Source organism: Nyctereutes procyonoides, unplaced genomic scaffold (assembly GCF_905146905.1).
Source record: "Nyctereutes procyonoides isolate TBG_1078 unplaced genomic scaffold, NYPRO_anot_genome, whole genome shotgun sequence".
Lineage (NCBI taxonomy): Eukaryota > Metazoa > Chordata > Mammalia > Carnivora > Canidae > Nyctereutes > Nyctereutes procyonoides.
Window position 1 is genome coordinate 65,602,994 of NW_026575052.1, and position 26,261 is coordinate 65,629,254.

The following is a 26,261-nucleotide window of genomic DNA, read 5'->3' on the forward strand; positions in this document are numbered from 1 at the left end:
AGTATCAAATTTGAAAGCAGTGTATTGACAGGAGCCTTCTGTGGGCAGACAAGCCAAATATTTTTTTAAGCATCCCCACTCCTCACCCTTGTTGGGCAGCTCCTGAGTTCAATGGGTTCAATGGGTCAAGTGAGGGAGATCAGCAATTAGCAGGCAACCTACTGCGGAATATGGCTCCTAAGTGCAGCTGATGAGGAATGCTCTGGTTCCCTCAAAGCTGAGTGACTAGTGAGGGATTCCCTATACCCTTTCACATCTAGGTTTTTAGGTTCAGAGCCTGAGCTCTAAGTGGTTTTTCTGACTTGTCAACGAATCTTATTTTGAGGGCTCGGGGGGAGGAGGGAGGAAGAACTACCTCCAATTCCCTCCCCTCTGCTTTGCTATTTATTTCTAAGCAATGACTCTAGCTCAAAGCCTGCCAATTCACCTTCTACAGATTTGCTCACACATCATGATGGAGGATGACAGTCACATCTGCACCGTGGGGTGCTGCTCAGCGACCAATAGCCAGGTTCCCCTGCAATTCCCACAGAGGTATCTGTTAGAGGGCGGAGGCTGGGTGATTCAAAAACAGGAACAAAAACAGGCTGAGTCTAGGTCAATTACCCTCCTTTAATGGCTCTGGTATTTTTTTTCCATGTTACCCTCTAAAATTCCATGTGTGGGGTTTCTTTCAAAGCCTAGCTAAAAAGAGCTACTAGATTTGATGGGGAAGAGCTGGCTAGGGAAGGCTGCAGCCTTGGAAACATTAGAGAAACATTTATGATGATGGAAGCGACACTAATAATATCACAAAATCTTAGCAACTCAGACACGAGAAGAAAAAGGGAAACACTTAAAAATGTGTAATGGATGCACGACAGAAGGTTTTTAAAAATGTTCCTCAAGCAGAAACGCTGAACCTGCAGGCTACAATGTATACTTGAAAGAACAACAACTCTCATTCATCAAGTATTTTGAGAGCTGAACAGGTGCCAGGCACTGTCTGAGGCTCCTAGCGACACAGCAGTGCACAAAAGAGGAGTCTCAGTTCCTGAGAGAATCTCCATTCTTTAAGGGAACAGATAAAATACAGGCAGGGCTGGGTGGTGAGGTCTGTGTTAGATAGAGAGGTGAATGTTTTGTTATGATGACATCTGAGCAAAAACCTGAATGGGATGGAGAACAAGCCAAATGTCATTAGGAAATTGAACATAAGGGTCAAAACTATTTGTGCTAAAAGACAAACGAAGAGGGAACACACGTAACTCCAAAAAGTTGAACTGGTACGTTTTCCTTGCTTCAGGGTTACTATCTCTTAACCCAAATGGGATTCTATCTAGAAACTAGGTGATCTACACCTTTGTATTACTGAGTGGCCTCCACTTTTGGTTTCTTTAGTATAAAACCTAGAAGGAAGTTACTATTTATTTTTCTTGTTACGTGCTCTGGGGACAGTGACAAGATTTCCTAAACTTAAACATTTAGCAGTTAATTCCAGAACATGTGAGACCAGGGCCAGAAAGAAAAGACAATGAAGACATACAAAATGTGGGATCACTAATCACATAAACACACATGATTTAGTATGTATAACTTACCAAAGGGGGAACTGATTAATAAACTCCAATAATAAAGCCAAAACACAACTAATGATTCAGGTAAACTGGACCCATCAACAAGAATCCATGCTCCTCTGAATATAGGTAATCTTTATGCTTTGTCACTTCAAGTGGCTGACAGATCTCCTGTCACTCTACCCTTGATGCTTGTGCAGAAAATATGTACTTCTGTACTCAGTTTTTATGTTCTAATGTTGTTTTCCACTTAAGAGAACCAAGACTCCTTGGAGAAAAGTCAGTTCTTTGTTGACTTTGTTGACTGGGACCAGGGCTAATAAGAAAACTAAGACACCAACAAGAAATCATGTGGAAAACTTGGGAGGGACTGTCCTAGATGATCTGATTTCTTTCTTTCTTCTTTTTTTTTAAGATTTTATTTATTCATTCATGAGAGACACACAGAGAGAGGCAGAGACATAGGCAGAGGGAGAAGCAGGCTCCCTGCAGGAAGCCTGATGCAGGATGTGATCCCAGGACCCCGGGATCATGACTTGAGCCAAAGGCAGAAACCACCCAGGTGCTCCCTGATCTGATTTCAGTCACTGGTATGAGCTGAGGAAGGCAGGAGTCTTCATTGATGCCCAAAGAGATAAATAATATAAAGTAGAGAGAGGCCTCTGAATATGTATCAACTGACTAAAGTCCAACTATGAAACAATATAAATGTGTAGCCCACAGTGGAAGAATCAATACCCACTGAACCAGAGGGTGGTAGGTGGTGAGGAAATGGACTTGTGGTTTTTGGACCACACACACAGGCGGATGGATGGATGTTTGATCAGAATCAGGGTAGGAGGAGGAAGACAGGCTTTCAGGACACCTGCATGTTGTTAGCTGTGCCTTCAACCTCAGGATGGGGAGATGGCCCTACAGGGGGCTGGGCTTGATTTAAGAATCACAGAAGCCAAACGTTTATGATTGTACCATGAAGCATCACACATGAACACCCCTATGAGAATATCAACATAATCTCAATGTTTCCTCTTTTTCTTCCTAGACATTACTCAAAAGCAAGTAGAATACAAGATTATAGTGCTTTTGAATAAGACTGATGGAGCTTGATGTCTAGCTCTACCACTCTGGTAAAGCCTGGTCATTTTACTTCATCTGCAATTCTGTGGCTTCTCATATGAAAGCCAGGTGAATACCTAGGTCTCATGGAGTCATGAAATGATAGGAGATGAAGCCTATTAGGAACCCATCAGGGCCTCAACCATAGCAAGGAAGTCAATGAATGCCAATTCTCTCTTTCCTCAGTGCCATGGAGGCAACTTCCCTCACTACAAATCCACCTGGATGTTAGTCCATGAATAAAAGAAATGGAGTAAGTAGGAGAGGATACTGGACTTAATCATATTCTGAATTTTTCTAGTAAAAACTGCTCAAGATTTTTAGCATTTCAACCCACAATAAAACCAAAGTCGTTCTGTATAATGTATTCACATGGTGGTCTTGAAGGAGCATTTTCCCGTATGCCATGATTTCTTTTTCTAACCACGTTTCAGTATAGAAATAATAAAGAATATTTTTGTTCCATCAATGTAACAACCAGTATTTTTCTTGTTGATCTAGGTAATTAAACTTATAAAAATAAAGAAGTCTGCTTCAGAAAACTAAAAAAAAAAAATACAGTTCCAAGATTTTAAGTATTTCAAAACAAAAATTATTAACAAAATTTACATTCCTTAGGAATTATCTAGAATTTAGTACCAAAATAAATTCACTAGTTGCAAGACATAGTCTATTAAAAGATCACCACTCACACAGTTTCTATTGAGAATGCACAAGAACAGATTAAAAATGCTCATAATCTCACATAAACAGTCTGAAACGCACACGTCATCTTAGCTTACAGCCAAAAAAATTGAGAGAAAAATTAAAACAAAAAAATCCCTCTCTCTTGTATGGGAACCTCAAGCCCAATCTCATCCTGTCATACACAGTGAACTCTTCCAACACCCATTCTTTCTCTTTTCAAACCCTCATGACCTTTCAAATATAGAAAAACTTACTTTTTAATCACTTAAACTCTTAGGTGGGAAAATACCCCTATTTAAAAATACTCAACACAAAAACACATTTTGGTGTTTTTTTCTCCCTTACTCTACTGTTACCTCTTTGTAAATGATCATCTTTTGGTACAGATTCTTCTGAGGATACAGGAAAGCCTGATTTTATATGAGACATATTATAAAAACCCTAAGATTTCACAGTACTTAAGCCGAGACTAGGCATAATCGCTATATTAAGTGAGAAACCTTCTTTCAAGCTCTCATTTATAAAGTATCTTTCTAAGATTCTGGATACTTTAAGAAGGTTTTGGGTACACCTGATTAAACAGTGTACCTGGTAAGAAGGCTTCCACTCAATCTCGTCCAATGAATGAAAAGAGCCATCCCAGGAGACAAAACCAATTAAGGCATAAGTTCCTAAGACATACTGAGGGTTTGGGTCCAAACCTCCACCATAAAGCAAAATTTTATTTATTTCAATAAAGTGAGGCACATGAAGTTTTTGGTCTCCCAGCACATGTAAAAGTTATGTTGACGTTGTACTATAGTTTATTAAGTGTGCTACAGTACTATGTCTAAATACATATTTTTGCTTAAAAAATGCTGACCAACAGGTGAGCTTTTAGCAAGTCATCATGTTTTGGCTGGTGGAGGGTCTTGCTCCAACACTGATGGCTGCTGACTGGTCGATCAGGTGGTGGCTGTGCAATATTGGAGTGACTATGGCAATTTCTTAGAATAAGACAGCAATAAGGGTACCTGGGTGTCTCAGTCAGCTAAGCACCGACTCATAATTTTGGCTCAGGTCATGATCTCAGGGTTGTGAAATCGAGTCCTGTGTTGGGCTCCGTACTCAGCACTGAGCCTGCTTGAGATTCTCTCTCTCCATCTTCCCCTGCTTGTGCACACTCACACACACACACTCTCTCTCAAATAAATAAATAGAACCTTAAAAGAGAGAGAGAGAGAGAGTAATGAAGCCACTTAAACTGAATCCTCCTTTCTCAAACAACGTTTCTGTTTCACATGATGCTGTTTGAGCACTGTACCCACAGGAGAGCTATTTTCAAAAATTAAATCAATCCTCCCAAACCCTGCAACTTCTCTATCCACTAAGTTTATCTAATATTTTAAATCCTTTGTTGTCCCTTCAACAATCTTTAGAGCATCTTCACCAGATTCCCCCTCAGGGAACCACTTTCTTTGCTCATCCATAAGAAGCAACTCCTCTGTTCAAGTTGTATCAGGAGATTGTAATAATTCAGTCCCATCTTCAGATTCCGCTTCTAATTCTAGCTATTTCCACCCCATCTGCAGTTGTGGCTCAGGGATGGGAGGCTGAGGAGGAGAGAGGACAACGGCCAGTCGGTGGAACAGCCAAAACAAACAATACCCACCAATTAAGTTTCCTGTCTTACTTAAGCATGATTTGTGGTAACCCAAGCAATTACACTAGCAACATCAAAGATCCTGACCACAGATCGCCGTAAGAAATATAAAATAATGGGGGAACCTGGATGGCTTAGTGGCTGAGCACCTGCCTTTGGCTCAGGTCGTGATCCTGGAGTCCCGGGATCAAGTACTGCATCAGGCACCCTGCCTACTTCTCCCTCTGCTTCTCTGTCTCTCTCATGAATAAATAAAATCTTTAAAAAAAAAGTCTTTTAAAAAAGAAACATACAGCAATGAAAATGCTCGAAATACTTTGCGAATTAACCAAAACGTGACACAAAGATAAGAAGTGAGCAAACACTATTAGAAAAATGACACCAACAGACTCACTTGACACAGCTCGCTGCTATAAACCTTCAATGTGTAAAAAAACGCATCATCTGGGAAGCACAATAAAGTCCAATAAAACGAGGTATGCCTACATATGGGTACATTCTTTGTGGTTTCTTAACTTCAAGGGCCCTATGGTTCTTTGGTTTTTAAACATTATATTAAATAGTAAACATAGGTACAAAATAGAATATTCAACAGGTACAAAGGGTAAACAGTGAGGACATTATGTCCTGCCCTCCCAGCCCTTAGTCATCCAGTTTCCTTCCCTAGAGATAATCACCCATACCGGTACAAGTGTGTCTCTCTCAGAAAAAGTCCAAACATTTAGAATATAACCACACACTCCAGATACCATGAAACACCTCCCTTGACAGACAAAGAGAAGCCACACAATATGACTATGGTGCCTATGGATTCACAGATAGGAAGGGCTCACTTTCAAACACAATTCATTTATTTGTGGTTAAAAAATGATTTTTAAAAAATATTTATTTATGAGAGAGAGAGAGAAAAGCATTAACAGGGGTAAGGGCAGAGGGAGAAGCAGACTCCCTGGTGAGCAGGGAGGTTGATGTGGCGCTTGATCACAGGACCCCGGGATCATGAGCTGAGCTGAAGGCAGATGCTCAACTGGCTGAGCCACCCAAGTGCCCCATAATGACTTCATTTCTAATATGGAAGTAGTGTGGTTTAAAATAGAGGTCTATACAAAGGAAAAGACTAGTGTAAGGGCATAGTCTTCACTTAATACTATATACTGAGAATGCATTTTAATGTTTCGACTATTGTTTACCACACATAGCAAAAACAAAACAAAAAAAAAAAAAAACCTGTAACTTGGTCCATTCTAGATGCCAGAATATTTTTGTTTTTTCTTTTTAAATTTCTTCCAGAAATCAAGGCAACCTCTCAGAGGCTCTGCTGCATGAGACAGGTCATTTATATAAGACATGGAGGTCATGCCACATGCAAAGCCCAGGCTTGCAGGAATCTTGAGTATTGCTCTCAAAAAGATTACAGCCTCTTAAGGAAAAAAAAAACATGTACTCAGCTCCCTTTACACAGCAAATAACGGTAGTATTCACAGAAATAAATACTGTGTTATAAAATGATAAATAGCATTTGTAATGAGTTTAGCACAATGTCTGTCACATGGTCAATACTCAAGAACTGATCACTATTATTACTGAAATCGCAAAGGAGAAGTAAAGGCTCTAAACAAAGATGATAAAAGGGTTTTGGAGAATATGGGCAAATAGAAAGCCATATTTGATAACTTGAAGAATACTTGACTTTCAACACGTAAATACGGGAAGAAGGAACATTCCAGGCTGAGAAAGCAGCACTTAAGGAGATGTGAGGTAGCAAGCAGGTTCCATCTCTGACGGGACATAACCCAGCTTTTGTCCTTTGGGTCCATTCTCAGTGGATCTGTCTAGAAGCTCCACGGTGCCAGATTAGCCCTTCCTTGGCCCACTGCCACGATCCTTCCATCCTAGAAACTAGTGAGAGTCTGGTAACAGTACAGGGCTCAAGTGATGGAAAAACTCCCGTCCAAACAGCTCATCTCACATGAAGGAGATTCAAGTCTTTTGTGATACCTTCAAAATGGGAAAACAGCGCCAAGGGTATAGGAGACAGAAGGCTGTGTCTCATTGCTCAGAAGGTAGACACGGAGCCCATCCACAACAGAGGCAATCTACCACTGTTTCCGCATGCCATGTCAAAGAGTCAAGCTTAGCAATCTCATCCCGGAGGAAAGGACTAAGCTCGATAATTCTTAACTTTTAGGGACAATTGTAACAGAATTCCAAAGAAAATGTAGATCCTATTTTACAATGAATGCTATATGCTTCACATTCGAATATGATGTTTCCTATTCTTCAGTCTTCCAGTTAGACCCAAAACATTCTACTGGAGAAAAACAGAGAAGAGGTTTCACCTAAGAAGATAACCATCACCCAGCTGACCCTCTGCATGAAATTATGAGTAAGTTCTCTGATACCGGTTGTAAATATAACACACAACCAACAAAAAGCACAGTCTTAAACGATCCTTTACATGCCACTTTCTCTACCCTATTAAGATGCTCGTTGTTTCTTTGATTTATCTGATAATAAATTTTTGATGACTGGTAAGTCTCATAAAATTGTTCTGGTGCTGACTACACTGATTAATAAGTCTGAAGAATCGAAAGTGTCAGGAATTCATGTGTACGAATAAGTTACTGCCAAACATATATTAAGTATTCCATAAAATATAGAATAAAAAGGTTGATCTGGTAATTTTATCTTCTATCCATTTTTCTGTGACAATTTATATTCAGGGTCATCATCATCTTTTGTTGCCTTAAAAAAAATCAATGAAGTAAATCTATATGTGGGCAAATTCGGGAATTAGGTTAAATTAAAAAAAAATAATGAACTAATATAGATAATAAAACACGTATCCCAGAAAAAAAAATCAGAATTAGAAATCATTATTGGGGCAACTTTGAGATGAGCTAGTTGGAATCACTCCCTTTGAGATGGGGAAGCTGAGCGTGTGTGTGAAGAGGCCGTGTGCCACTGACAGCTGAGACCAGAAGCCCAGCTCTAGGACCAGTAGAACAGCTTCTTTCCCTTCTTTTTCCTCAGAGCTTCACAGCACAGTATGCCTGTGTCTTTATGCCACGAAGCACCGCATGAAAATACGCACTCCATCTGTGATCTCTCTCTCTCTCTCTCTCTCTGCTGGGAAAGCAAACCAGCTTTAATTACATGAGAACAGAATTCTCTGCCCTGTTCTTAGTAGTCTCAATCTTACCCATTAAAACTTCAGAGATCTCCGAAGATAAGGTAAGAAAAATGAAAGTTATATAGCTCCAGTTGTGGTAACTGGGAACTCTTGTGATACGACAGGAAATCTCGACGCTTTATGGAGTAAGATGCCAATAGCTACAAATCAGAATCACAAAGTTCCAGGGAGAAGATCCCTGACCTACTAGTGTGGGTCCCATGGCAGGAAGCAGACAGGAGGCACAAAGGCCCTCTGTCTCTTATTCCTTCCAGAAGATTCTTGTAGACAAAATAGCATGGAGTCCAGCAGTTGGTGCTCCCTGTAACCCTCCCTTCCTGAATTCTCTAGCCAAATATGACTACAGCAGGGGGCTTTGACAGGTGCCTTTCATTCCCAAGTGCCCTTTAAATCCTAACCAGTTTCTGTTTTAATGTGGTCCACTGTTAAAAGACTAGAAATAAAAAAAAAAAAAAACAAAAAACAAAAAAACAAAAAAAAAAACTCCTCTGCCAGAAACAAAGCCTATCCCGTGTCCCTAAAATCAAGCAAGAGTCAATCTGCATGCTTTGGAGGAACATCTAAGTCGAAAAGCCAAGCATATTAGGAGAGGCCTGGGGGAGAGGAGTGGATCAAGCCTCACAGGGTCATTTAAACCTACTCGCTAATAAAGAAAACATGCCTATCACGAAGTTACAGGGGCTGTGGAGGAAAAGAGTAGAGAGATGCAACAAATGGAGAGGACTGGATACTATTTCTGGGCATCTGAGTAACCACAGTGTTATAGGTTTAACTGTATCTCTATCTGCTCTCAAACTCATTTGCTGAAGCCTTCGTCTCCCAGCACCTCAGAACATGACTACGTTCATGTCCCTATAAAAATGAGAAATTTGGATGTAAACAATGATGCACAAGCATGGAAGTAACGTGTAGAGACACATGGAGGAAACGGCCATCTGCAGGCCAAGGAGAACGGCCTGGAACAGATCTTTTTGTCAGAATAAAACCAACTCCACTGACCCCCTGATGTTAGACTACCAGACTTTCAGAATTCTAGAACTGTAACAGAATACATTTCTGCTAGATGGCTCAGACAGCCAAAATTGGACAAAACTAGGTATCAGCAGGAAGGAAAAGAAAAAGCCACGTGCTTACTGATAAACCTGACATATAAAACAACCAAAATCTCAGTGATTATTTATCTTTAAATATACATTAGCTAAGTGGATGGAGAATCAAAAGTATGTACAATCTGAAGGTGGCGGAACAGCCTATGTTCCAAGTGAGACTACTTAAAAATTAACTATCATAGTGATAATAGCATTTCCTGACTGCAAACTTTTTATACCATGAATCTTAAAAATACCTGTGAAATAATACACAAACACAACTGGATAACGTATGAAATGTTGTTTCCTTAGTGGTTGACAAGTAAAATGAACACCAGCAAATGCCTATGAACAGAACTCACAGCTGAGCTTTTTATTTGATAAAGCTGAAACTCCTATCATAATATACATTCTAAGCCAGAATACCTGACAATATAGAAGAACCATGAAGTGCCAAAAATTAAAAACCCCTCAAAACCCTCCAATAATTCTCTACCAGAATAAGAGACCAGATCTCAATAAATAGGAAGTATGTGATAAAACAAGATATCACTATGTAGAAAATAGAAATTACAGGGTTTCTTTTATTAAAGAAGTGCCGCTTATTAATTTATCTCTCAAATAAAAACTGCAAATGCAGGCAATAACTCATCTTAGCTGGAGAGAAGGCATCAAGCATTGAACTTTAAGATTACTGGGAGTTTAAAAAAAAGTTGTCAATATGCAGGGCTGATCAATTTCATTTCATTGAGGAGATCAATACTCAATAGTTCAATATGATTCTATCAAGTGAATATCATCTAAAAATGGAACTCTTAGTAGCTCTTGAAGAGGAAGTAACCTGACACATTTCCTTTTTAGAGGGCAGGCTGACTCTAGCCTATGTTGATTTTCTTGTGTCAAGAAGAAAAAATTATCTATATTCTATTTACCTTAAATTGATACTATAACAAATCACAATGTACATTATAGTTTAGCTATACAAGACAGGCTTAATGCAAGCTTGACAGTCAACATACAAGTTGAGAGAAGGGGTGGGGAGGGAGGACATGATTATTCTGCTCTTTAAAATCATATTATGTAAAAGAATGAGGTTCAGAATAAACATCACTCTTCTCCTTTTGATGTGAAAGTTGTGGGTTTTTTCCCATTTATTCTAAATGTATTCACATTTTTTTAATGAGAAGCACACTAGTCCCTGAATAAAATGCAGAAGGATGGACAGAGCTTCTACTCATTGGTTAAACCTGATGGGGCCCATCCCCACAGAGCTGGCAGGCCAGCATAGTGTGGCAGCAGCGTGACCCCACTGGAGGACCACAGTGAGCATGGATATGAGAGGGAAGTTTCTCCAAGTCTGCATGTATATCTAAGTCAGAGTAAAAAAACATTCAAGGATATCTGTAAGATGAGGTTTCCTAGATACCTTCAGGAATACCAGGTAGCCCCCTGCAGCTGGTTTTTAAACCCTGGCAGGGTTGATCTTAGACCTATACAGGTTTAGGGGCAGAGGTTCCCTACTCTCTCGGAATCCAGGTACGCTGGCAATGTCAAACAGGAAGCACCTCCCATTTAAAAAACTCAACCTCTTTTGCCTGAGCTATAAAATTATAGAAAAATAAAGCTTTGAAAGGCAAATAAAAACTTGATGCTTTGAAAAAATTGTGAACATGCACAAAGAAAATGGAAAAATACTAATTACCTTTGAAGTATACCTGAATAATAGCGCTCAACAGGTTAACATAACAGCAGAAAAGCAAAGATCCTTTTAAATGTAAATTACATTAAGTAATTTACCCAAAAACTTGAAAGGGAGACAAAATTGTTATGTACTCTTCCTCACAAGTTCTGTTTTCTTCCTGTTACCTTAAGAGGGAGGTATTAATTTACCAGGGTAATGAACAGCTCTTGGCTACACAGAGCAACAGGTGAGTGACTGTTCCAAAGATTGACAGTTGATATTATGTCCTGATTTTAATTTCTGACTTACGTCTACTCAGTGGAATAAATAAGTCTCAACTCCTTGTGCTGGTAACATACAAATGGGAGAAAAAGGATTGCTGTGTAATTTTACCAATGAAAGTCAACACGTAACATGATACTACTACCCAAAATATACCTTATGGGTTTCCCTTTCCTCTTTGCTGTTTCTTAGCAATGTTAGGTAAAATGTAACATATTTGCATGCAAATAGATCCAGAGACGTCAGAAATTTGAATTGTATTTTTTGTATTACAGAGGAAATGTGATAATACATTTATTAACTCAAGAAAGAACCAAAATATACATATGTAACATCTATAAAGGAAATATAAATTACCAGGAACCCAATACACAGTCAACTTTTAACAATAAAAACAATCTTTCATGTCCAAAGCTTCGGGGGGGGGGGGGGGGAACTGGTTCTTCATTTTCATGTCTACTATCCAGAAATACTGTTTTTCTCTGGCTTAATTTGAGCTATTTTCAGATACAGTAATGAAAGAAAATTCTACATTTTTCCTGCCTTCCTATGTCACTATGTAAAATTCACTAAGTACTAGAAAGGTCCTGGAAGTTTAACCCTCTCCTTCATCCTTCTGTGATATTTATAAAACCATCTGCTAGTTCTGGGCATCTATTTATACTTCAGCAGAAAATAATAAGGTTTGGAGAGTTTTCTTAGATGGGATTTCCTTCCAGAAAGGACTGTCTCAAAATGAACGAGATCACCTACTGGGTTTGAAATGCTCTGGCCTTTTGGTAGGCCAGATATATATGTTATTCAAGGGTCTTCTAGGTCACTGACTCAGTCCCCATTAGAGGATATGCTAGTTGTTTAATAAAGCCCATTTTACACCCACCACAGACTATACGCAGGCTTGCATGCAGTACAGAAAAAAAATTCTTAGTTTTAACTGAACAAATAAGTTCACAAACAATAACCAGCAGATAAAAGTATCCCTCCTTACAAATCAAACAGGATGACTTACTTTGTTAGATGTCCAGTGAAAAGAAATTGCCAGCATTTTTCTCATCACTGCCCACGTCCACCAAGTATTGCTTTGTTAAAATGTTTCCACTAACTGGCATGAATAATAGTATGGCCAGTCTTCACTCAAGATTAAAGAAGAAAATAAAAATGTAAGTGAGTGTGTTGCCTTTCCCTAGAGACAAAGGCAAGTCACAGGACAGGAAGAATGACAGGGAAGCATCCTCTGAGTTATGCCACCCTGGAAATGAGGCTTTAGGACTGCCATGCTTCGCAAATTGCAGCCTTCATGAGGATGCCTGTTTTCCAAATGCCTCTTTCAACCACCACATTTTCAGCCTAACATTTGTCAAACCTCTTCTTTTGTTAAGAGTTAACTTGTCAGCTTTTAAAATGGCTTGCGGTTCCTAGCCACCCTCCTTGATGGAAATGTGAAAAGTGTGAGTTACTCCCTTTCACAAAGAATCTTGTCAAGGATCCTGACTCTAATCTGACTTCTCCTCCTAGGGGGAAAAAAAAATCTACCTTCTGGAAACTTAACAAGTGGTGACTATTCTATCATAATTCTGCTTCACAGAAATAAAAGAGGTCACACAAGGAGAAAACCACCACCCAATACAGAGTTAAGAGGTGACCAGATAGCTCAGCAACAGCCTGAAAATGGTAACCCACTCTACAGTTTGCTCCTCAACAACCCGAGCAAATGATTGTACTTGAACAGAGGGAGTAACATAATGAATGGGCAATGCAATGACACCAGCCAATATGTTCCCTTTGCTGTACGTATGATAAATGAACAAAGAGTAGGCCCCACCTGAGAAATGATGAGGAGGACATGATGAATGCCCAAAGTGTACTCAACAGAACAAGCACCTGAATAACGACACGCGACATGCTCCCGGCCATACCTACCCACACTCCTTGTGCTCAAGCACACACGTTCCTATCTTCACCATGTTAAATCATCTCAGAGGATTTTAATTCTTCCTGAACACTGATTTCACTGTTTTATTTCAAATGTCCACGTCCCCTCTTGAAGTCCATTAGAGCCTGAAAATCAGATAATCCATCTTCCCTGCCTGTCGCTGCTCTAGACTCAGAAGGCCTCTGAGGATGTGCTTGGAACATGAAGGTCACTGTGAAAGTTGACCACAGATGTGGACAAAAAGGAAACATGCCAGTAAGTTCTTTACTGATCTCACTTAGGTAATGGGTCATTTGGTTAGAAAAAAGGAAAAAAAGGAAGGAGATTCATCGGCAATTTAGGTGCCAAAGCAAAATTAAAATATGCTTTCATGGTAGTCTGAAGATCAATCTATAGAAAAAGGTTTTTTTATTGGAAGGGGTATATAGGACTTATAGAAAAAAGAGTCAAGGAAAGGGAAAGTAGAAACTGCACCTTTTAGAAGAGAATACCGAAAAGAAAGATACTGAATGAAAAAAGAAAGAAAGAAAGAAAGAAAGAAAAGAAAAGAAAAGAAAAGAAAAGAAAAGAAAGAAAGAAAGAAAGAAAGAAAGAAAGAAAGAAAGAAAGAAAGAAAGAAAGAAAGAAACTAACTGAATATGAAACTGGCTTTTTCAGAAAAAAGTGAGTGCCATGCTTCTTTAAAAATCATCACATACACAGCTTCAAGCTAAATGTCCTCTCATTAGGAAATGGCTGCTTAAAAAAATTAAAGAATTATAAAGAATTAAGTTGGGTTCTGGTTACATGAGGCTATAGTCATGTAGAGCCATTCATATAAAAGAGAAACTTTACATGTTAAAGCTCTGTGAAACATGATGGTGGCATTTTTGTGTATTTTTTTTTAAGACTAAGAGTCTCACTTCCTGTCTGTCTTAATTAATCATCCACGTATTTGGCTAGTATGTTTGGTAAAGGAGTGAGCACAGCTACTACGAGAGGATGAGCCAAGGCCAGAAAACTGAAAAAGAGAGAGGCTAGCGCTCTCCTCCTGAGAACTCTGGGGGAATTCGCCAAAGGTCCCTGCCCTTGAGGCGGTCATGTCAAGTGTATCCTCCCCACAGAGGCTCATAAAGACTCCTCTACAAGCAATGAACAGGGTACTAACTGTTCCCCTCGAAAGGGGTCAACGACTCTCCCATGCTTACTTAAGCTTTTGAATGGTCATCTCACTGTGTAAAAGATAGCATCACTCTCCATGAGGAAATCAAAAAGAGGAAGCTAGTAGGCAAATTGCTTAGATTACTCTGATCCTCAAAACTAACATGCTGATAAGAGAGACAGGGCTACAGACAAGTATGTTACCGATTAAAATGTCCCACCATATATTCTCTTTCAAATAACCTACCAATTAACTCAATCAAAGCAATGAGCCTCATTCATCCAAAATACTAACCTTGCTCAAATAACCAGAAATAGTTTATAATATATAATAGTTTGTATATAATGGTGATTAGTTGCATGACTAATAACGACTGCGAGGTAATATAAATTCACAACTTAGTCTTTTAAAATGAAACTAAAATTAGAAGCACTTTTATACACAATGTATTCTAATATACTATAAATTATGAATTAATGGATAAAAGATCGTTGGCCAGAATAAAAAACAGAGTATTTTCCCTAGTTCTAAGTCAATAAAAGCTTGTTTGTATATTTTTCTGTATGTTAAAACATATACAATGATTTTCTAAAAAGATAACCTACAAACCAAGATCTATGGAGACTCCCATTTACTAACAAAAAATTAGATCCTCATCTAAAGTAGATGATAGCAATGACTGACAATTTAAAAGGAACAAAATGAACAATAAGCTGCCAATTTGCAATTAATTTTCACACGTTTTCATAATGAACTAATTTCCAAGGCTGAGCTATACTCATATTTAAAGAAACTATAGGGCAGCCCGATGGCTCAGTGGTTTAGCACCGCCTTCAACTCAGGGCATGATCCTGGAGACCCTGGACTGAGTCCCACGTCGGGCTCCCTGCATGGAGCCTGCTTCTTCTCCCTCTGTGTCTGTGTCTGTGTCTCTGCCCCTCTCTCTCTCTCTCTCTCTCTCTCTCTCTCTGTGTCTCTCATGAATAAATAAATAAAATCTTTCTTTTTAAAAAAAGGAGAAACTATACAGTGGCACATAACTATGTGGCTCAGGAAACAATAAAACACATCTTAAACTTCTCTCATTTTACCCTTAAGGTAAGTCTTCAGATATATTGCAAATGTCACAGTATTATCTTAGAAGAAATCTAAACCATGCTTTAAGCTGCTTTCATATAGGAGGATGCTATGTCTTAGTTCAAACACCATTGTTCTTCACAGCTCATCTTCTCTGTGATCTGCCCGTTGGAAACAGGATTATAACAGGTTCTGCATGTGTGACCAGGAACATGGTAAATGGGAGGTGGCTCCAGAACCACAGCTGCCCATTGGCAAGTCGGGATTCTGCTTTGTTGATTCATCCTGACACCCACTATCCCTGCACAGATGCAGTGAGGCCTGTGGTGATGTGTGTGTCTGTGTGGGGGGCTCTGTTCTGATTCCAAAAAAGCAAACTCCTAACTGAATGTGACCTTTAATGATCCTCAAGCTCCCCTCTACCAGCTGGGATGTTAGATTCTCAAAGGTTGGGGCTGCACACAAAATCGGATTAAACTGGACTATGGATTTTTCCCCCCAAATCTCTTCTACATTTGCTTAAAAGAGAGGAGACTAGATTTCAGAATTAAAGATTATGGAAGCATAGGGATTAATGATCATTTTAATTTGGGGGTGGGTGTGGGATGAAGGGAAAATAATGTCAGAAGATGTAATAATAACAGAGCAAGTAGGGGGTGGAAGACACCCTGACACCACGAGGAAGAAAGAGGTGGGGACACTTAGGTTTCGGGGCTGGCACCCTACAAGCTAGACCCAGGGCAAGGGCTTGAGGGATTCTGATGCTGTGATTTAAGCTAGCTGATTTCTCCTTCTCTTTTTCTGCCTTTCCTTCTCTTAGGGAGATTATCATCTTGCTAGATACAGTAAGAGCTTCTAAAGAATAGAATGATGCTTTCCTACTAGTCTCTCCTGATTCTATAAATAAACCACTTAACAATTTTGTTCATAACATTTGCTATTCTTTGCATTCCACGGAGAAAAAAAGTATGTGCTGATCTTCATGTGTCTCATGAATTTCATTGAACGCCATGAATATTCAACCAATTTAATACCTTAAAATTTTTCTAAACAAATTTGGCATTAATTCCCTTCAAAAATGCCAATTAATCTATATAAAACAGAGACAATTACTACACATGGTTATTAATAAAACATTTAAAAATACTATAAGCTAACTGCCACAAATATGACATCATATGATAGTTTTTTTTTAAAATGAGGTAATTACAAATACTATAAAATGAGAGTCTACTATTTTAGAGAATCATAGTCTACTTACTACTTGTATGTCTCAGAACGGATATATTCAAAAACATGGGACACGCCAAGCTGGAACTGGTCAGCAATTGGGGTAACCCAGGGATTATTCTCTGCTTTGAACACTTGCTTCTGGCCAGTTAAATCCAAGTTTCCTGAAATGACAGAAGGAAAGAAGAAAAGGTGAAGTTCATTTCATCCAACACAAATCAGGCCTAAGAAGTCATACCCAGTAACTATGGTACAACCCCAAGTATCTCTTGGGTTATCTGTATTGATTTTTTAAAAATCTGTAACTTCAAGTCCTCACTGAATGAAAGCAATGTTAGCTGAAGTACCCTGGCCCAAGAAATTAGGAAGGAAGGGAAGTGGGAAGTAAACTTGGAAGGGATTTTTGCAAATGCAGCATATGGTTTATTTTTCTATGTATTTGTTACAGAGAAGAAAACAATCCAAGATTGAAAGGAATGATCTCAGAACATCCTGAAATTCTACTTGATGATGTACATCACCACTTGTCCATTCTGATCTAAATATAATACAATCAAAACCACTAATCATTAAAGTAGAACATGAGTAAAGGAGATAAGAATGCTGCCCAGGTAAAATTACTATTGCATCACTCAGTATCATAGGCACATCACAGATTCAGCCCTAAATGAATCTCATTAACATGGTAATGCTAGAAACTCACATCTATAGTGTCCTTATCAGTTGAACAATTACCTTTTTTTTAAGATTTTATTTATTAATTCATGAAACACACACACTCAGAGAGAGAGAGAGAGAGAGAGAGAGGCAGAGACACAGGCAGAGGGAGAAGCAGGCTTCATGTAGGGAGCCCGACGCGGGACTCGATCCCAGGTCTCCAAGATCACGCCCTGGGCGGAAGGCAGTGCTGAACCACTGGGCCACCAGAGCTGCCTGACCAATTACCTTTAATAAGCACTTCTTCATTTGATTCTCAGGCAATCCCCTAAAGTCAGTAATTGACATCACTTTATAGGTGAAAAAATGGAAACATGGCAAAATTAAGTAATGTCTCCAAGATTGGAAAACTTAAGATTGGGGATGTGAACCCAAGGCTCTCACTCCAAATCTCAGATTCTTTCTCCAATGTCTGGTGAAGTTATCAGGTTATACAACCTCAATCAACCGAGGATGAGTTAGGGAAGGTAGCATAAAAAAGCCAAGTGCCAAGTGCCACCCATTTGAATATCATGTTAGTAATCAGTTGCTTTCTTGTGTTTGCTTGGTATACTCAAAAGTGGAAGAAGCTGTGTATGAAAAGGCTTTCCATTGCACACTTGCCTATGCAAGAGACTAGGACAGTGCAGTCACGGAGCAGAGATGGATGCGGTTTACCTGGCAGGAGACTCACCAAAGGCCTTTCCCTAAAAGTCTACTGAGGAAGTCCTTTTGCAGACTTTCCCAATCTACAGGTCAATGCTATATAAAGAATTATTCTTCCCAAGATACATCCAAAGTACCATGTTTGTCCTGTTTTGCAACTCTACTTGCCAATTTTGTCATAACTGATAACTCAAGATAAGGAAAACCCATTCTGGAATGGAAGTATACCACAAAGCACATAATTTCCTAGCTGATCTGAGCTTCGGAAATGCACAAATATTTTTACTGGGAAGATGATGTAATTAATATTTCCTCTTAAAACAAAATAATTGAGAGTCTCAATCTGTCTTCTTTTTGTTATATGAACTTGTAACTGTTTGGGGGGGGGAGGAAGAGAAGACCAATATAAACGTAATTACAACCTAATAAAATGCTTTTAAAGAAAACAGATATTACCAAATATTATGAGTAATTCATCATGATCTTTCCAAAGCTACTTAGAATCTGTTGATGTTAAGTACAAAAATAAGCAGATAAATTTCTCTCCAAGATTATCAATATTGTCAATTTCCTCATCTTAATGGTTAAACATCATTAGTCAGATATTAAATCATTTGGTAAATTAATGGGCTTTATTCTCTAAACCATGAAAATCCCAGAGTTACACAAATTCTCTACTGAGCTGGGTATCTTACTTCAGTGTGACCCTGTAGGCACTGGGCTATTTGGTTTTTATCTTCACTTGGGGAGGGGTTTTAGCTTTCCCAGGATAAAATTGATGTCTTGTTTAAATTTCTCCGTAATTCTTATCTTCTTTTAGGAACTCATTTGCTACACTCTACGTCCTTGTCCTCTCTTCCTATCATTCTCTCAATTTTTTTTCCAATTTCTACTTTTCCTAAAAACGAATTTAATGTCAGAAAAAAAAGTCTTCCATTTAAAAATAATTCCAGGGATCCCTGGGTGGCGCAGCGGTTTGGCGCCTGCCTTTGGCCCAGGGCGCGATCCTGGAGGCCCGGGATCGAGTCCCACGTCGGGCTCTCGGTGCATGGAGCCTGCTTCTCCCTCTGCCTGTGTCTCTGCCTCTCTCTCTCTCTCTGACTATCATAAATAAATAAAAAAAAAATTAAAAAAAAAAATAAAAATAATTCCAAACAACAATTCTGTATTTCTTAAGTGTTCTGTTCTAAATGCAGTGAATACATTGTCCACTGTTCTTAGGAAGCATGGTCATTGAGGGAAGGGCCCACATGCGAGGCAACAGAAACCGTGGTGTAACCATTCACTAAGTTGAGGCTGGACATACCAGAGGTGATCACCTCTCTTAAAGTATTCACCCAATAAACAAATTATGCTTACATATCTTCCTGCCTTTAACACCTGCCCACTGACATCAGCATGAAATCAACTACAAAAAATAAATCATGGAAAAATCTATATTCCAAAGTGGCTAAGAAAGAAAGAGAAGCCATGAAAAGCATGAATTGCATAGGGAAGCAGAGCAATTCTTAAGCAAAGGGATCTACATTAGTGGCTACCCTGACCTAAAGATCTTTCCTCCCTGTTCCCCAAAATTGTTTATCCTACTGAAAAATAGAGTCTGAATTCCTAACGGGTACAATTCAACCTGATGAACATCTAGGACTCCCCATCATTTATCCATTACCACAAGTTAACTCAAGTGGATTGCTTTCCTTTTAACATTTGGTTCAGACTGGGATCACAGGGATACTATACTGTGTGGAAGAAGAGTGAGAGAAGGAGAGGAGGCAACAAGAAGTACAGAGCACTTGTCACTGTGCTGTATTTTCAGGGCCCTGGGGTCACTGTGAGAGCACCCTGACCAGGGTAAGGCTCTAGGAAGGACGGCCTGCCCCTCCAGGCAATCCTCAGCTATTCCAAATTTGCTCAGGGATGAATGATGTCCATGGGATGGTTAAGAGAAAGAGGACTACCTTCCTGGGGTGTATCAGGGGTGGAAGGAAGCTCCCTTCCACCAACATCCAAAGGTTGCCCCAAGAATCAAAAGCAGAGGTATACTCCGAGGAAAGCACATTAGAATGGATCATCTTTGAACCTGAGGTCCGGGTACATATTTCTGTGGGAAAGAAGAGCCTACTTCCTACCACCTACAATGTACATACCCACTTGGGAATGTACGTGGCCTCTTGTTAACTTATTAACAGCCTCTCACGAAGCCTGCAGCCTTCTTAGAGGTAATCCTCTGAAAATCACGTACTAAAGTTCTTCGCTCCCTGACTGCCACACATGGAAGACAGAGCTAGGGGAATAATGCCAAGAAAGGTCAGCCGTGTTCTCTGGGCCCTTTTGTCTGAAGCCTCTAACCCCTCGGAGATCTGTCAATCCCTAGCAATGTCTCTATTTAAGCACTGTCAATGGAGACAGAAGAGGCAGAGGGGACTGCTAACAACGTCTGCTAAGTAAGAGACCTGGATCCGGCTAGATACATACCCTTCGAGGAAAAGGAGTGTGAAAGTTGGGGTACACACAAAGGACCATGGGACAGATCTTCACGAGCATTTCCGTTGCTCTCACTTCACACTCACCTGTGCATTCTAGCTAAAGGGGGAGGGGGCAGGGTGCCGGGTTGCCCTCGCCCAGCACCGTCTGTTTATTTTGGTACAGAGCAATGCCAGTCGATCAGGGTCCCAGGTCTTCAAAGGGCTACCAGGACTGGGAGGCCAGTAGAGAAGAGCGATCCAGGTACCCTGAGGGGGAGAAAACCCCCCCAAACGATAGCTCTGTGGTCAACGCCGTGCTTTCTTTGTAACAAAGAACTGTGAAAACCATGTGTAACGTCCGTGGACAGCCTTAAAGCTGGCAGCTCTTCGCAGGTGACGGAGATGGAAATCACACAAGCCAAGCCGGGCAATGACTCTTCAGAGTGATAACCGGGCTTGGCGGAATAGAACATGCTTCTTTTGTTTTTGCACCTAATGTCACCGGCGGAGAATACAGTCCTCCTTTGCCTGGCTGCGGTGGCTGGAACCCTCCCGGCTGGCGATTTGTCTCCGGCCCGGGATGCAGCAGTTTCAGAAGGGGGTTAATATAATTAGAGTAAAGCTGGGCCATTATACTGTGTGAAAAGATGACACCCGTCTCATCTTGGCCCAGCAACAAGTTACCCTTGCCTCAGCAGAGCTCATCTGTCAGCTGTCGGAGGTAGGTTCCCTCTCCAGTAATAACATGCAGGAAGCATCTCACCCCGCTGTCAGGATGCAATCCCCCGAACTGCCGCACGCTTCGGTGCGTCTAGTTAGGTGCCCTCACCCGGCTCCTTTATTAGAAGCCTGAGCGGCGCTCCGGTGGTGTTCTAACAAGGAGCAGGCAGCAGGATTAAGCGCTGTGACAAAGAGGATCTAATAAGCTAGAAAGTGGTGCATCTACAGACACGCTGGCTGGCTCCCAGACATAGATTCACGCTGCTCCCTCTTCAGTGGGAAGGCCCAGGCCACAGGGGAAGCCAGCCAGCGCCGTGATTAGCGGTGACCCCCTGACCGATGTGGCTATGAAGATCATATATCACTCAGGGCCGCATTCTGCAATTGCAAATTGGATTTTCCATTTTATTACCTGCAAAAAGGACCACATATGCTTCTTTCCAGAGCCTCTAGTACGGTAAGCTTTGCCGTGCAACCATAATTTTGTAAACACTAAATCACGCAAAAACAATTGTCCTTGCTGGTTATAAATGGGATGGAAGGCAATAGGCAATTGCGGCTCCATTAATAAACATGGTCATTTTCACTTACGGAAATCGGTTATTTTCATAATCACCTTGTTAAGGATTCTTCCTGAGTACTCCAAATCCTGAAACATGTGGCCAGTAAACATTATTTATCATATATTAAGCAATCCAGAGGATCTGGGCAAATTTTTCACATCATCAAAGCAGCATTCCCTCCCTTCATAATTCCAAAATACCACAGAGTGCTTTTTAAATTAATGCACTCTCAAAGCCAGGAGCTCACTCACAGAAATCTAAGGCCATGGTCTAACAAGGTAAAACTAGCAAACCATGTGTAAAACTAGTACACATCATTAGCGTACTAGATTTGCCCAAATGCAGGTAACTGATTTGCTCTGGAAGGGGTCTAGATGGGACATTATGACAGCTGAAAGATCACCTCTGCTCCTCAGTGAGTGCATACACAGAAGCGAACCACAAAGGACTCCAACACAAAATAAAAGTTACATTTAGGCCGCTCCATACATAAAGAGATATTCTACACATAAATCTCTGTAATTCTTATTACTAGATATCATACAGCTAATGGCAGAAGTACATGATTACAGTTAACAAACTGAAGATGGAAGGTTCCTCCTACATTCTCACTTCTTTAGCCAAACACTTTACTGAGCAGAAAATGATCATAAGGATAACATAATGCTTATTATGTTGTTACAGTAAATGTTTGTAGTAATGAAACACTGGAAACAAGCAGAATGTTTACCAACAGGTGAGCAGCAGAATAATATATGTTCTAGCCTTACAATTATCAAAATGAATGGAATAGATTTACTTGCATGCATTCACCTAGAAAGAGGTCTATACTGTAATAATAAAATTAAGAGTATTCTAAGTTTGCTATGATTTAATTTTTTGAAAAAAAAAAAAACAAAAACAAAAAAATCCCATGTATGTGCCTGAGTAAATGTTTATGTGAAAAAAAAAAAAAAAAAAGAAGAGGGCACATACATCAAATTGTTAATGTGGGTTTCCCCTAAGAGAGATGGTTAAGGCAGGACAGAAATCTGAACCAGCAGAGCAAAGGGTAAACTATTTATTTTCTCTCCCAAGAATTCCATGTGCTTACAAATATGGGTTATTATAATTAAAAAATAATAAAGTGCACTAAAAGGAAATGCCAAAAACCAATTCAAAATACATAAAGCATATGAATTAGCACAAACGAAAGCATCTTATTTAAAACAGCATCATCCTATTGCAGCAAACACCATGCTTTATAGATGGTCTATAAAGCCCTAACTGGATTGAGAATCTAGGTCTGAAGCTGTTTCTCTTTCATGCATCATCAATGCAATCAGAGTAAGCTGGGATGTCTCATGACAGCCCTCAAATTTATTCTGTGGGGAATTTGAGGCCACCCTGTCATTCTGGCAATTGTCTGCTTAGCCTTTCTGGCAACATATTTTTAAAATAGGCATTCTGTTCATTTAATATACCCAAAGCATTGCTGCTTTATGATACACACTTAAATAAACAGTTGCTCTTCCAGTCTAGTCCAGGGAAGAGTACAATTTAAATAAAAAAAGAATAAAAATAATATCCTGCCAAATGGCTCCAACAAAAGTGGCATCTGATTTATGTGTATGCCTGTCTTAAAGGGTTCAGAAGCCCTGTTTTTACCAATGAAGAAAAATAGTGTTTTATGCAGGTTTCTCTCTGATGCTTTTCTTGGTCATTTGATATCTGTGTTCCAGAGTCAGATGGAAAAAAGGGTCACTCAGGCACTTGTAAATACGAGCACCCAACAAAAGAGCAGTGGCAGCCCCAATGCACATCCATAGTTGCTTCAATCTTGCAAGTCTCCACTGGATGTTAAATAAAAAAATTCACGTTTTAAATATGCTGTTCATGTAGGATTTCCTACTCATTCTTTCAAATGGGAGGTGTTCTCATTTTTGCTTGCCAGATTTTCCTTTTATTATGTAATGTTATCAAGTGTAGACAAAAGCCCAGAGGATCTGGGCAGAAGACCTGGCTCCTGATCTCAAGTAACATTCATCAACTTTGTGACCGCGACACTCTGGGTAAATCTTTGTGCTTTGTTTTTCCGAGCTTTGATTTCCTTGGCTGCCCAGTGGGGATAATAGTACCAATTGATCAGACTCTGGAGAGCACCAGAAAGTGTATAAAATGGTTCTATAAACTGGATATCACTATATAAATATAAAATATTCTTCTCATTATTATTAAGTGAAATCTGCAAAGGAGTAAGAATATGTACTTGAAAACAATTTGCCTCAAACAGGTTTGCTCATGGAATTTGTAACCTCCCCAAACTGTGTAGTAAGTCAGTATTATTTATAGGGTGAACCTCTTATGAGGGAGAGGCCCTATCATAAGCTTCTCAAATGTCTGGAATCAAAAGGAGGGTTAAGATAAACTTTAGGAACACTGATTTACTTTCCTGGAAGACTGAAAGATTCCTACACAGCTGCAGTCTGAGGCACCCTCCTGGCATCAGTTCCCAGAGTGCACGAGGACATTCACAGTCCTCCTGATGCTCAAGCCTCCCAAATGCCATCATTCAGGACATCCTTATGACCACAAGGGAGGCTAGAAATGTCAGCACGAAGGGGGCTTGAGCTCCCTCTGGAGACTCCAGAAGTCACTGGTTTAATGCAACATAAACTAAATTGTATGTTAAGTTTCAGTGCCATAACTTTTTATTGGATTGATAAAGGTATCAAAAAAGCTGTTTAAGAGGAACGTATACAGAATGGCCATGGTATTGCTAAAATATTTTTTTTTCAGCTAGTTTAGCATTTACTTAACATTCTGTCTCAGGTTCCTTCAACAATTCCCTCACTAGCAAGATTGAGGATTAATATGAGCATTACCTACTTGATTTGTGATACTACAGACAGAATTTGTTGTTCTCTTCTTCAAGGCCCTCTACTTCCGGATTACACCCTAAAGCTCAAAGTGCATGGAGCTTACCATCACATCCACGTTGCCCAATTATTTTTGTTCCATAGCACACCTTTAGAAGAGCTGCAGCTCCCTTTCAATGAAACTTATGAAGTCTTTAAGAAGTAAGGGGCAGGCTGTTTAAGAAGAGTAAACTTCAGAAATTAACACTCTTAACACATAAGAGATGAAATCTAAGACTGTATCTCCCATTCATGCTTATGAACACAAAAGTGTAAGTGAATGCAAAGACAAGAAAGACATCAAATCATATCCCGTTCACTTGAAGTTTGCAAACATCCTCCTATCAAATTGGTACATATTCAAAAGACTGTAATTCCCAGGGTTGGCCAAGGTTTGAGAATTAGATACCTCTCTACATGGCTGGTCTGAGTAGAAAATGGCACCTCTTTACAGAAAGGTAATTTGATAATACATATTAAGAACTATAAAAATGTTCATACTGTTTGACCCAGTAATTCCATCCTACTAATAAATTTATGCTAAGGAAATGATCACAGATATCCCCAGTGATTTATGAATACAAAATTTTCAATTCAGTGTTGCTTATGTTCCTCCTCAACATCTGGAAACAACTCAAATGTCTAAGGGGTTGCTTAATAAATTATAAGCTCTCATATTATGTGGCCATATGATTAAAAATGTTTTCAAGTAAAATTTAATGACATGGAGTAATAGTTATGACTTAATATTGAGCTGAACACAATAGGCTATAAAACTCATAGTATAGCATGTTTTTTTTAAAAAGCATAAGTATTTACATGTATACATAGGAAAAAGACTAGAAAAAATACAGTTAAGTACGTACACACAAGAAAAAAGACAGGAGGGAAATATACTCAGAATTCTAACAGTAGTCACTTCTGAATGGTAGTATCAAAAAAGTTACCCTTTTCTGTGTTTCTCACTTGAGAAACACAGAAGCAGTGGTTCTCAAACTTGAGTGTATATCACAATTTCCTGGAGGCCTTGTTAAAACATACAGAATTTTTGTAAGATATAGCAAGACTTGGGGGACACAAGAAACAACAAGAAACAGGTTGTTGATGAGGATATGGAGAAAAAGGAATCCTTGTGCACTGTTGGTGGGGATGCAAACTGGTACAGGCACTCTGGAAAATAGTATGGAGGTTCCTTAAAAAGTTAAAAATAGAACTACTCTATGATCTTGTAATCACACTACTGGGTATTTACCCAAAAACTACTAAAACACTAATTTGAAAAGATATATCCACCCCTATGTTTTTTTTTAATTTTTATGTATTTATGATAGAGAGAGAGAGAGAGAGAGAGAGAGAGAGAGAGAGAGAGAGAGAGAGAGAGAGGCAGAGACATAGGCAGAGGGAGAAGCAGGCTCCATGCACCGGGAGCCCGATGTGGGATTCAATCCAGGGTCTCCAGGATCGCGCCCTGGGCCAAAGGCAGGCGCCAAACCGCTGCGCCACCCAGGGATCCCCACCCCTATGTTTATTACAGTATTTATAATAGCTAAAATATAGAAGCAGCCCAAGTGTCCACCAAGAGATGAATGGATAAAAAAGATGTGGCGTGTGTATGTGTGTGTGTGTGTGTG

General features: G+C 39.6%; 1 protein-coding gene across 3 annotated transcripts in view; it reads right to left on the bottom strand.

Moving 5' to 3' along the window:
* The window catches only part of RSU1 (Ras suppressor protein 1), a 250,150-nt gene that overhangs the window by 121,142 nt on the left and 102,747 nt on the right, over nucleotides 1-26,261 (bottom strand). For all 3 annotated transcript variants that reach the window (XM_055332420.1, XM_055332419.1, XM_055332418.1), the window contains one exon: nucleotides 16,658-16,790. In XM_055332420.1, the coding sequence (XP_055188395.1) occupies nucleotides 16,658-16,790 (133 nt within the window). The remainder of the gene's footprint in view (nucleotides 1-16,657; nucleotides 16,791-26,261) is intronic.